Source organism: Eulemur rufifrons, chromosome 1 (genome assembly GCF_041146395.1).
Source record: "Eulemur rufifrons isolate Redbay chromosome 1, OSU_ERuf_1, whole genome shotgun sequence".
Taxonomy (NCBI): Eukaryota; Metazoa; Chordata; class Mammalia; order Primates; family Lemuridae; genus Eulemur; species Eulemur rufifrons.
Genome location: NC_090983.1, coordinates 51,545,603 through 51,558,412, shown reverse-complemented (window position 1 = coordinate 51,558,412; position 12,810 = coordinate 51,545,603). Strand labels below are relative to the sequence as shown.

At 36.5% G+C, this 12,810-nt stretch overlaps 1 protein-coding gene across 2 annotated transcripts in view; it reads right to left on the bottom strand.

Moving 5' to 3' along the window:
* LNPK (lunapark, ER junction formation factor) overlaps positions 1-10,972 on the bottom strand; it is a 64,016-nt gene extending 53,044 nt beyond the window's left edge. Inside the window, exons 1-4 of one of the 2 annotated variants that reach the window (XM_069470608.1) lie at positions 10,886-10,972; positions 4,784-4,872; positions 3,233-3,274; positions 2,281-2,468 (exon numbers count right to left, since the gene is read on the bottom strand). In XM_069470608.1, coding sequence (XP_069326709.1) covers positions 2,281-2,468; positions 3,233-3,274; positions 4,784-4,810 — 257 coding nt within the window. In that variant the 5' untranslated portion in view covers positions 4,811-4,872; positions 10,886-10,972. Of the gene's footprint in view, positions 1-2,280; positions 2,469-3,232; positions 3,275-4,783; positions 4,873-10,885 lie in introns of those variants that run through there. The other variant, XM_069470614.1, reaches the window with a different exon arrangement.
* Between the last annotated feature and the right edge of the window lie 1,838 nt (positions 10,973-12,810).

Here is a 12,810-nt window from a genome sequence, read left to right as displayed (position 1 = left end):
ATACCTAACATATTGCAGGTACCCGGTATCTAATGAATGACGAGATGATAGTTTTGATTAACATTTATAAGCTACCAAATCCTAAATTTATATCTCCCATTCAAATTTCTCTACTGAGTTTCACACTCATACTTAACTGTACCCTGGCAGCTCCATCTGGAAAGCACACGGGTATTTTAATCTCAGTGGGTCACCAAACCTGCCCCTCCTCATGTCACTCCATATTTAGATGAATGACACTACCATCAATCAAACTTCCTGAGTTTTATCCTTGATGTGATTCTTCCTCCTCACCCCATATCCAATTAGTCACCAAAAGTCTCTCCATATTACTTCAACTCTACCTCCTAAATCTCTTCAATCCGTCTATTTCATTCATTCCATCTGCTTCTCAACTCCACCACTCCAGTGCAAATCACCATCCATCATTTCCCTCCTAGACAACTATAACAACCTTCTCACTGCTCCCCACTGTAGCCCCCCAGTGGCTACAATGGCTTCCCACTATTCTTAGAACAAAGCCTAAAGCCCTTATCATGGACTACAAGGCTCACATGAAATATCCATTGACTACCCAGCCTTTTATCTATAATCCAGTCTTTTCCTTCTTTCAATTCTTTAAATCTACTTTGCTCTAGCCCACCTCAGGGTCTTCAAGTGTGCTGTTTCTTCCACCTAAACACTCTATCCACCACATCACACCACCCTAGACACACATACTCATCATTCAGGTCTCAAACTCAAACATCACTTCCTTGGGTAGTCTCTGGCATGCAGAAATCTAAAGAAATCCTTACCCTTATTCCAAAGATTTCCATCCTCTGGTTACACAATCAAATAGTAATGTAGATACTGCTATGAAGGGATCAAGCAGATGTAACTAAGGTTATTACTCAGTTGATTTTTAAGATAAGGATATTATCCCGGATTATCCTGGTGGGTCTAACATAATCACTTAAGCTCTCAAAAGCAGAGCTTTCTCCCAGCTAAGGGTAGAACAGTAAGTCAGAGAGATGCAGCAGAATTCAGACAACAACCTGATTGATCCTGGAAGCAGATTCTCCTAGAGAGTCCAGATAAGACTCCAAGCCAGCCAATACCTTGATTTAGGCCTGTAAGACTCTAAGCACAGAACCCAGTCAAGCCACTGAACTTCTGACATACAGAACTTTGATATAATAAATGGGTATTGTTTTAAGGTACTAAATTTGTGGCAGCAATGGAAAACTAATACAGAGGCTCTTCCTTGATCCCCACCCAGGCTGGGTTAGTGCCCCTATTAAATGCTCCCATAATATTTTGCACTTCTCATTCACAACATTCATCATAGTTATTATTTAATGTATGCAGTCTAAGATCTGTAGAGGTTTTGTATTTTTGTGTACCATATACCATAAATGTTTGTTGATTGAATGAACAAACTTTTTATTCAACTCTCAAAATGTTTAATTATGATATACTCCCTGTACAGTGTTATATTATAAAATATTTCTCTAATAAGGGTCAATTGCTTTATAGCAGTGATTAAAAACAGGGCAAGAGAGTTGGGATGAATGGAATATATTCAGAAGCATTTGAGCAGTTATTCTTTTGGTTTCACTCACTCCATGTCCAATGCCCCTAGGATGCATGGCTATCTATTAGAAAATCACAAAACACTGCCATATAGAGCCATTACTACTAATATCACTAAGTGAGATTCCTCAGGTATGTTGAATTATAAATAAAAGTTTAAAACAATTGTTCTACTGTTTTTTTTTTTTTTTTTTTTTTTTTTTTTTGAGACAGAGTCTCACTCTGTTGCCCAGGCTAGAGTGAGTGCCGTGGCATCAGCCTAGCTCACAGCAACCTCAAACTCCTGAGCTCAAGCGATCCTCCTGTCTCAGCCTCCCGAATAGCTGGGACCTCAGGTATGCGCCACCATGCCCGGCTAATTTTTTCTATATATATTTTTAGCTGTCCATATAATTTCTTTCTATTTTTAGTAGAGGTGGGGTCTCGCTCTTGCTCAGGCTGGTCTCGAACTCCTGAGCTCAAACGATCCGCCCACCTCGGCCTCCCAGAGTGCTAGGATTACAGGCGTGAGCCACCGCGCCCAGCCGTGTTCTACTGTTTTAAAAAAAAATTTTCAAACTGTAAAAAAAAAAATCCAAATTTATTTAATCTGAGACATTACCATTTAATAATAAAAAGAGACTGAATATATTATGTAAGTTAAATATATATTCAAATTATCTTGTCAGAAAGGGGAAAAATGAATAAAAAGAAAAATTTACTTACATCAATGGAAAAGCAAAAAACGGGAGCGTCATGGCAAGTCTTGCTGTAAATTCATCAGGAAGATACCACAAGTATACAATTAAGCATGTAAACAGATAGAGAACTGAAGAATACAGAATTAATCTTCCAACCCATAATTTTTGTAATCTCTGATTTTTTTCCCTAAATTCTTCCAAAGCTTGAATTTCCTGTTAAAAGAAAATTATTCCATATTATTAAAGCTCAAACTTTATAAAGAAATTAAAATGTTAAAAAATTTTAACATGACCAAAAGGTTACAAGAAAGAACCCTTAAAACTCAAAAAAATATAACTCTGTTTAAAATAAAGCATAACATGAAAATGAAAACTAAAACTAAAAAATGGAGTTAAAAATGTATAATGCCTATTCCTGACAAATCACTTTTTACAATGCAAAATTTAATACTATTTTTAACCTACCAAATTGGCAAAGATTAGAGGAATGAAATTGGTATCAGTAAATACTTATTGAGTCAAACAAGTAATAACTCTCCCTACATAGGCCTCAACAAAGAAAAATCTAGCAATAAAAAACAGAATTGATAAAAATTAAACAGTAACCCATACTAGATTCTTTCACTCTATTCATTACTATCAATATTTCCAGGGAATAACCATTTTTGGTAATGATAGAAAATATAAAAAGCTGTGAAACTTTAGAGACTAATAAAAATCATTGCAGACTATCTTATAATCTATTTTATCCTATCGGTAACATTGATTTACACAATGCTATAGATCTAATTTCATTCTAACAGGCTCTGTTACTTGATACAGACTTCTTAAGTCACTGACAGACTTCTGATATTTTGAGATCATGTAACATACCAGATCTGGTCTCCAAAATAATATTTACTAAAATAATATTTACTTAAATAATATTTACTTAATACCTAAAATAAATTAAAATACCTCACAGCCAAAGAACATACCTTATCTATACTTTCTAGAACTTCTACAGTTGAAGGTTTTGTCTGTTATGGAAATAGAAACAAGAGATGGCATTAAAACTTGTTACTGCAAACTTAGAAATATTTTGGTTTCTATAATCATAAAAAACCACTTTAATTCAAAATTTAGTCTTTTCAAATGTTGTCAAGCAACATGTATTTCTATTTATATATAACTAAGATTTATTTAAATAAGAATTGTAATTATAAACAGAACTACATAAGAGTAAAGAAATAAGCATTTTCCTACTTACTTTATTTTTAGTCCTAGAAGGACTTTTAATTTCTACCTCAACTTTTACCATTCTTAACCTCAATTGAACATAATTTTATAGAGGGAAACAAATTTTCCTCCAAGAAAAATTTTCTTAGATTATTTAAAAGAATTTGCAGTCTAAAAATGGTCTGATCTGCTATTGCTAAGAGTTCCCTTAGGACTCTGGAGGTCAAAATCAACAGGCTACCCTTCATTCTGAATTCCTAAAGTACTTTTTTAAAGATCAGATTTTAAAATGGCATCTAGAATACCTCATTATAGCAAAGCTTATTTGCCAAAGTTATTTTTTACACACCTAAAATAAAAACCAGCCAAAATGGCTCATGTAACACTTGAGAAAATATTTACCAACTACATCCTCAACAATCCAAGAAGGTAATAAAGATCAATTCATTGTAGTTCCCGTAAGAGTTGTTAACATTGGGCTAAACCATATGAAATTACCATTTTTGTAAGTCAAAGTAGTTTAATATTAGCAATTTCATATAGTTCAACCTAGGAAGGAAGACAAAGAAGAGATAAATTTGAACCGCAGGCAGACTATCATAAGGTCATAAGAAGGGAGTCATTAAAACACCAATCCAAAACAAGGCTGTTCCAGCAAGAGTCCAAGAACTACATTATGTACCAAGTATAGCTGGACTCCATTCTTATGGTCATAAGGAGTTAAAAATTTATCCTAGACTACCTTATCTCCTCTTAGATTACAAAAGAGCATTTATCAATACAATTTATATTTTCTAGCTATAAATTTGAGTTAGTCCTCTAAGGACTTATCCAATAAAATCAAACTACATTTCTTATTTTGTTTAACCTAAAATTCCTAAAAGCATATGCAGTGTGATTTTAGTCAATATTTGTGACAAGCTTTAAGTAAAAAGATAGAGTCTATAAAAAAACCTAAGTATGGTATAGAATACTTATATTCAACTACCTTCCAAATAAGTTTGAAATTTAGGCAGTATAAGAAGAAAACAAAAAAAGATAACCATTTGCACACAAATACATAAATATAAAAATAATAATTCTGTGAAAGTGAAATAATTCAGTTAAACAGAGCTATCAGACACCTATAGAACAAGAACTTTTCCAAATAGAAAAGTAATTCAGAAGAGAAGAAAGAAAGAAATTACATAGAGTTAAGGGTAATATCAAACTACTATTCAAGGCTATACCACCAAAGGAGACTTTTACAAATAGCTTTATGTCACTTTTACATTAGATTTAGGAACCAACTCTAAAGAAAAGTAACTTACCCTCCATCGAGAAAATAATCCACCCATCTTTTACTTGTAGAAACTGGGCACAATGATAAATATCATCAGTTGTTCAAAGGAATTCACAGCTAGAAATAAGGCAAGTATTTTAAAAATTTAAGTTAAACATGCAACATACCTGCTATAAAATTTAAATATTGCAATACTAAAAATACTATGAAATAGTATTAATTTCTTATTACTATTAATTAATAGTATTAATTTCTTTAGACTCTACTTATATGAAATGCAAATTCACACAGTCATTTAGATAGAGTCCACCTTTTTAAAATCCATTCTTCAAAGCCAGAACATATTTAAGAGTGAAAATAAAGCTGGAAAGACTTTTTAAATGACAAAGCATTTTAGAAGTGTACATTCATACCACTTTGTGATTTTCTGTTCTTTAAAGTAGGTTCTCTATATTGTTCTTGCAACAAAAGTTTTACTATACTACTTTCATTCTACATACTTAAATAAAACCATTTCTGTCATTCAGTTGTCTCCCAACTAAACTATTTATTTGAAATTAGGAATCTTTTACAATGTTCAGAATAACATCACCTTACAAGTAATAACATAAAGCCAACTGGATTTTGAACAAGAAAATAAGAATTGGCTGGGCATAGTGGCTCACTCCTGTAATCCTAGCACTCTGGGACGCCGAAGCGGGAGGATCGCTTGAGCTCAGGAGTTCAAGACCAGCCTGAGCAAGAGCAAGACCCCATCTCTACTTAAAATAGAAAGAAATTAGCAAAACAACTAAAAATAGAAAAAAAAAAAAAAATCAGCCAGGCATGGTGGCGTGTGCCTGTAGTCCCAGCTACCCAGGAGGCTGAGCCAGGAGGATCACTTGAGCCCAGGAGTTTGAGGTTGCTGTGAGCTAGGCTGACGCCATGGCACTCTAGCCCAGGCAAGAGAGTAAGACTCTGTCTCAAAAAAAAAAAAAAAGAAAAGAAGAATTACAAGGCTACCTGTGACCTTGAACAAATCATTCAATGATTCTGAGCCTTAATTTTCTTTTCTGTACATTAGAGTTAATAGTACCACCACTTTCTCACAGGACAGTCTTTATTATTATCATCTTATAAATAAAAAAACTAAGGGCAAAGAGGGTTTAGTGATTCCCAGTAGTTCAGAAGAAACATGGCCTAAAGCCCCTTTATCTCCAAGACTTCTAATCTCTATTACTAAACACTACTATTCAACACCCAAATAAACAATTCTCTCTGAAATTTTGTCTGAGTCCCTCAAAATAGCTGGTCTTCATTTCAGCTAGCTGTATAGTCCCTCCCTTTAGTTGTTTTTCTGTGACTCTCAAGTGTTTTATAATAGACTCAGCAATATTATATTCTAAATCAATTATCATCAATAATTACATAAATTGTTATTCTTTTAAGTTGAAATGGCAAAAGTATACTTCCATACTAACATTTTTAACAGGTTATAGTTAGATACTTGCCAATATGTGAAACTACTTCATTTCTACATACGTGGGAAAAATTATCTAGGCCACACTTCTCACATTTTTTAACCATAATCACAAAATACCAGTATCAAGAACATTTACTCTGCAACACAATTTATATATTAGACTTAACATAAGGCATTCCTATCTTGGAGTTACTTAATTAAAAAGGTAACAAAGGGCCTAACTATAAAATACTTTCACCTACAAAGTGATTTCTAAGGACAGAAATAACTTTAATATGTCCTGAAAAATTCTGAAGTTTATAAATGAAATGAATGTTACAAGTCACATTTAAGTTGCAATCTAAATATTATTAATCATTTAGAATCAGCTCAGTATTTGAATTTCTAAAATGTGGTTGCAGGAAATCTAGGCATTTTAATGAATAAAAGTTTAAATTTCTATCTGAGTCAGGACGTTAAATCTAAAAACCTTCTTGAGATGCTAAAAATAATCATCAAGAAAGATGGGTAGAGGGGAGAGAGATTCATATAAACCACTTGTTATTCTCAAAATACATATACATCATTTCACTATTTTAGAACTAGTTTATGGTATGTAGCACAGTATTCTGTACACAACTGACCTACACATTTTGGTTTGAAACAGAATTATATCCCTCCAAGTCAAGTTTGTAACCATCACACCCTGAGACTCTGATCGGAGTTTTTAATATTTGAAATTAATGGCAACAACAATATAAACACTTGATAAGTTCTTCATTTCTAGCAGGCCCTAAAACAAATGCTTTACATGAATTTTATCATTTAGCTGCTGCTATCCCTCCCTTTTACAAATGAGAAACCTGAGGCTAGAGAATTGAAAAGATTTGCTAAGTAGGTCCCAAAGACATTAAGTAGCAGAGCCAGATATAACATTTTAGTTTTGATTTTTTTAAAAAAGCACCCAGTTATTCCCAATAAAACAACATCAGAAATAAAGTTGGCTTTATATAGATTAGACTGGAATATTTTATATAAAATATATGCAAGCACCTCTGATGTTCTCAAATAGTTGATACACAGAACTACTGAAATGGAAAGTAATAAACACAACACAGTATTAATACAATGTATCATGTAGCCCAATTCCTTTATTTGATTAAATGTGAATGCTTGAATCTACATTAAAGAGAAGTTAAATGATTTGCCAAAATCATGTAGCTCCAGCTGGGGCAGAACTAGTACTAGATGTCTGCAACCACAGCCTTTTTTACTGCATATCACTTTAAAATAAGTATAATATGAAATATATGCATAGTATCACAATTAATACTAACTTTGACACTAATTATTGACATGTTGGAGTGTTGCTTAGAGAATTGTGTTGTATTAATGAAACAATCTACTGCTTAGGCTCTAAGATCCCTGAAGCAGGGATTGTGCTTTTAAATTTGGCCTCTAAAACAATATTAGAGTGATAGTCATTAAATGCCATAGCCATGCTTTCAGGTTCATAATTAAAGAAACAGTCAACCCTCATTGTTTCAGTATTTTTTTCCCATCAAATCCTGGTATGAAAGAAACTGATATACTACAATGCACATGTAATGGATGGTACTCTCCAGCAAACATGAAAACATAACAAAATTAAGTAACTAAATCACATATTTCTCTATAACTGTAATTTCTTTTTTTCTTAGGATCAGACTGATCTAAATATAACTTTAATTTCATACTGCTTCTATATTCAACCACTGGTTCTCTCCTTTCCACCCAAACATCTAAACTCCAATTCCTGTGGCCCATCACTTACTATGAAATCTTAGACAAATAAGTTATTTAACTTGTTTGTTACTCAATTTCCTCAACTGCAAAAGAGGGATATGTAGTTAAGGAACCTGTTAAATGTTGAAAGGCTTAAATGACATAATGTATTCTACACTATTTACAACAGTGCCTGATACATAGTAATTGCTCTGTACAACTTAACTGTTTTTATTTCTGTGGTCCTTGCTGTTTTCTAATCCATCTCTGCTTCCTTTCAAATACATGGGAACCAAATAACCCTAGCATTCCCTTCTGAAGTATAAATCAATTCGCTTGCCTTTGATTGGACAGATGGTTCAACCCCAAGTGGCTTATCTCCAAGAACTCTTCCATGAACGTGTACAGAGAGTCTTTTTCCACTGTGATATCACAATGGGACTTGTCATGACCTTAAGTGATGGGTGCATCTAAATATGTTTTGCAATAAACAGTAATGTTCACCATATTATTTGAGTATTTTCTACTAATTGCTATTCACACTCAGGTTTGGGTGTCAGAATTTAAAATCTTGGGAAATGTTTTTCTTAAATTTCAGCTCATTTGAAGTCACATTAAAATAATGAATTAAAATTGAGCTGGATCCAAAATATGGTTCAACCACATACTAGCTATGTGATCTTGGGCAAATTACTTAAACTCTCTGTTACTGCATTTGTAAAATTGTAAAAAACGGCCGGGCACAGTGGCTCACGCCTGTAATCCTAGCACTCTGGGAGGCCGAGGCGGGTGGATCGCTTGAGGTCAGGAGTTCAAGACCAGCCTGAGCAAGAGCGAGACCCTGTCTCTACTAAAAATAGAAAGAAATTATATGGCCAACTAAAAATCTATATAGAAAAAATTAGCCGGGCATGGTGGCACATGCCTGTAGTCCCAGCTACTCAGGAGGCTGAGGCAGTAGGATTGCTTAAGCCCAGGAGTTTGAGGTTGCTGTGAGCTAGGCTGACGCCACGGCACTCATTCTAGCCAGGGCAACAAAGCGACACTCTGTCTCAAAAAAAAAAAAAAAAAATTGTAAAAAACATTTACACTTCATAGACTTGTATGAATTAAATGAAATTATATATCACTTGGTACAGTGTCCAACACATAGTAAGTGCTTAATAAGTTATAGCCATTATTACTTTACCAGAAAACTGATGTATTTATATGGAACACATTTCTAACTTCCCATAAAGAAAACACCTATTTCATAATTTTAAAAATAGAAAATAAAATTACAGTTTATATTTTTACTGAAATTGTATTGCTCTCATTTTCTCTAGCATTAAAAATAAAGCAAAATAAAAATATTCTGCACTCCTCCATTTAAAAACCTTGTAGGCATTTGGAGAGAAAAAAACAAAGGAAGTATAGCTTTATGTTTATCAAGTCCCAAACTTAAGTATAAACTATTTAATCACCATCAACAGTAACTCCATAACACATTGTACTATACAACTTAAGATTAAAGGTGATTTGTTCTAGAACTCTCCCAAATGAAAGATAATTCTGAAATATCCCAAACCACATTTATTGCCCCCAACAAAAAATATTAATAAAAAGAAGTACACTTCTAACAGCACTTTTAATAGATGATGATTAAGTGCTTCCCTTCGTGGTAAGTGAATTTTCATTCTGAACTACCAAACAATGACTATTTGATTAGAAAGATTTCTATTATGAAATCCTACCTTTTTAATAGCCATATAAGTCTCCCTTTTCTTATATTCTTTCAAGTTAATATGTAAACACTATATAAAGTTATTAAGAGCATTACTGAGCTGATCTCAATATCTGACAGAGAACCTGAGAATTCTAATTTTAAATGCACCACTCCTGTTTAAGAAAATGTGTTCAAAATCAACTTGGTCTTCCTAAGAACAAACTATGGGGGCTGCTGAGGACAAGGGATTGGCATTCCCTGCCAGTTTGAACATATTCCTGAAACAAAGTTTACTCACACCCACCAAACCGCTGTTAAATAGGGTCGATTTTGTCAATGTGACATCTAGGCCACAGAAAGAGGAGAAAACAGTAGACACTAAGCACCACAAACCATAGGCCAAGTGGGAAAAGCAGAACGTGGAAAACTGAGTGACTCACAGGTCCTGCTTGGTACTGTGACAGTAACATCAGCAAAACTGAGTTCACCAATTCTCACTCTCTCTCTACCCGCAAATACAATATTAAAGAATTAAACTACGTATTGATGTAGTTTAGACCTGCTTTTCTCCATCAGCCACTCCCATGACACTGCGCATCTTCGCCCTTCCCCTCCACCCTTCACACCGCCCACCATTCTTCAAATAAGGACAATGGGTGTAGAGCTGCTTCTCTAAGTAGCACATAATCCACGCCCACACGCCAGAGCCGAGCAGCATGACACTGACAGTTTTCAGTCCCTTCTGATCTTTCCAGTTCTTGGAGCTTCCGCACAACCCAGAAAAAGAAGAGATGGACAGAACACTCAAAGCGGACAGTTTAGTGTAGGATCTGATAGTTTGGAGACCTTCTGATCCTTTTCCTCGACACAGGTGGACCAAAGAGCTGGGGCTCAAGCCAGTCATCACCTAGAATCTCTGAGAACAGAGCTGGGGAAACTACCAGCGCTTGGCGGGGCAAAACCGGGTCTCCAGCACTCCAGAACCACCTCTGCCACTGTGCTAGGCAATCAAGGGGACTAGGCGGCAGGACCGGGTCAGCGCGCTCCATAACGGGAGTCTGCCCGGCCGCCGCTGCAGAGCTCTTAGGCCACTTGGCATGCGGCGGAGGCACCCGGGAGAAGCAAGCAGGGGAACCGGGAGCTTATTTCCCTCGGGGAAAGCTCAGCGCCGCCTCCCCGCTGCAAAGCCCTCCCAACCGCCCTCATCTTGAGCGCTCTACCTGCGAGAAGCGGGCACAGCCTGGCCCTGGCGTCCGCCCCTGCCAGCCTCGGCGGCCACCGCGCAGCCTGCCTCCAAAGCAGGCAGCAGTCGCCGCGGACAGAACGCTGGGCCCGGCCAGCTCTTTCCCATCAAACCCCGCGCTCCCGCCGCCCGCCAATTGGCGCCGCGGCCGGCGCGCGTCGCTCCCCCGTCACGTGACTGGGAGCGGGGTGGGCAGTTGGGGCGGGGCAGGCCGGGCGGTTGGCCTAGGAACGCCAGCCGGTGTGTGCCCCGAAACCCCCTTACCGTGCTCGTCTTCTCAGGGGTGTAGTGCCATTTGTCATGACTTTTACAATACAGTTATTTGTTACTCTTCCTTTGCCTCCTTTTCTTTTATTTCAGAATATTACGGGGGTACAAACGTTTAGGTTACATATATTGCCTTTCATGCCTCCTTTTCTTTTAATGCCTGTTCTGCCAAGTCTCGCTGGAGGAAGAAAACCCCGAAACTGGTCCTGGTGATCCCAGAATGCAGTCAGAGAAAAGAGGGAAGGGGGGAACAAAGGTTGGGGAGCTGAGGAGGGTGGAGATGGGTGCGTCTGGAAAGGAGTGCTGCTGAAGTCCCGGGAGAGCTGCCAGGCAGCGAGCTGCGGCGCTAGTTAAGACTGCACAGCTTGGAAGAGGCCAATTCCCAAACAAGCCGGTGGAGAAAATTCAGCTTGGACCCCGCGAGTGCTGGAGGCTTTTGTCACTCATGGACGTCAGAAAGGGTCCTTTGATGACTGGACGCTTACCTCACAAGCTTCAGACGCCAAATGATGTTTATTTCAAACCGGTGAATAAGAACTCAAGCTGAGTTTTTGGTGTGAAAACTTTTAACATCAGAAATACTCTCCAGAGGCCCTGATGCGTGGGCCCATGAAAAACCACCCAGGCTATATTTGAGATTTGAAACATTGACTAAACGATGTTAAGTTTCCTAGTCAACAAGAAAAGATAAATACTAAATAACAAACGATTCTTGAATGAGAAAAATTACTAGAGATGTGCACATGGTAAGGCGGATAAGGGTAGGGAAACTTCAGCGAAGATTTTTATCATGTTTTACACCTTTGACATGTTTTATCCCGTGTGCAAACATTTTTCATGGTTTTTTTCCTACTTCAGTTGCATGCACACATTATAAAATAAAAAGTTCCTTTGATTTTTAAAGAGTATAATAGTTTTAAAATGTTGTGTTTAAATTTTGACAACACAAGTAAAGTAAGAAACACTGAGCATAGTATCTAGTTGGTAAGAATAATTTTTTATATTAGAAGCTACCAAATAATTCACTGTTGGAGTTCCTTACCCTAAATGCTAAAATCTTTAGTTACAGCTCTGTAAACTTGAAAGGATGAAGGCAACAGAACTAAAGTTTAGTGTGTTACTGTGGATCGGGCGCTTTACAAATGTAGAAGAAAATGTACAGAAATATTTCACCTGTTTTAATATAAACATTTAACCATTTTGTTTTTCAACCTTTGCTCTTTCAAACTATTAAAGTCCTATGCAGCTATGTAAGTACATCTCACCCAGGAAGATCTCCTTTCCTAAGAGAACCAGGAAGAATGATTTTCCACTGGCTAATGATTGTCCTGTCGTTTTAATTGAGCCATCAATGTCTATTGTAAAGAAAAGGAAAAACAGGAGACAGGGGAGACAGAACTACCTGGATGCAAGAGATTCCAAAAACCTAATCTTGAGTTAAAATTCCCTAGAGAATTGCTCTAAGAAGAGAAGAGATTTGACCTGGCAAGGGGAGGGAGAGTAGTATTTAATCATTAACTCTTTTAATCTTCCCAACAACCTTTTAAGGTTAGCGTCATTTTTCAAATGAGAAAAGTGGAAAGATTATGTACATTGTTGAAGGAACTGTAAACCACTGCCTCTCTATATCAAGAA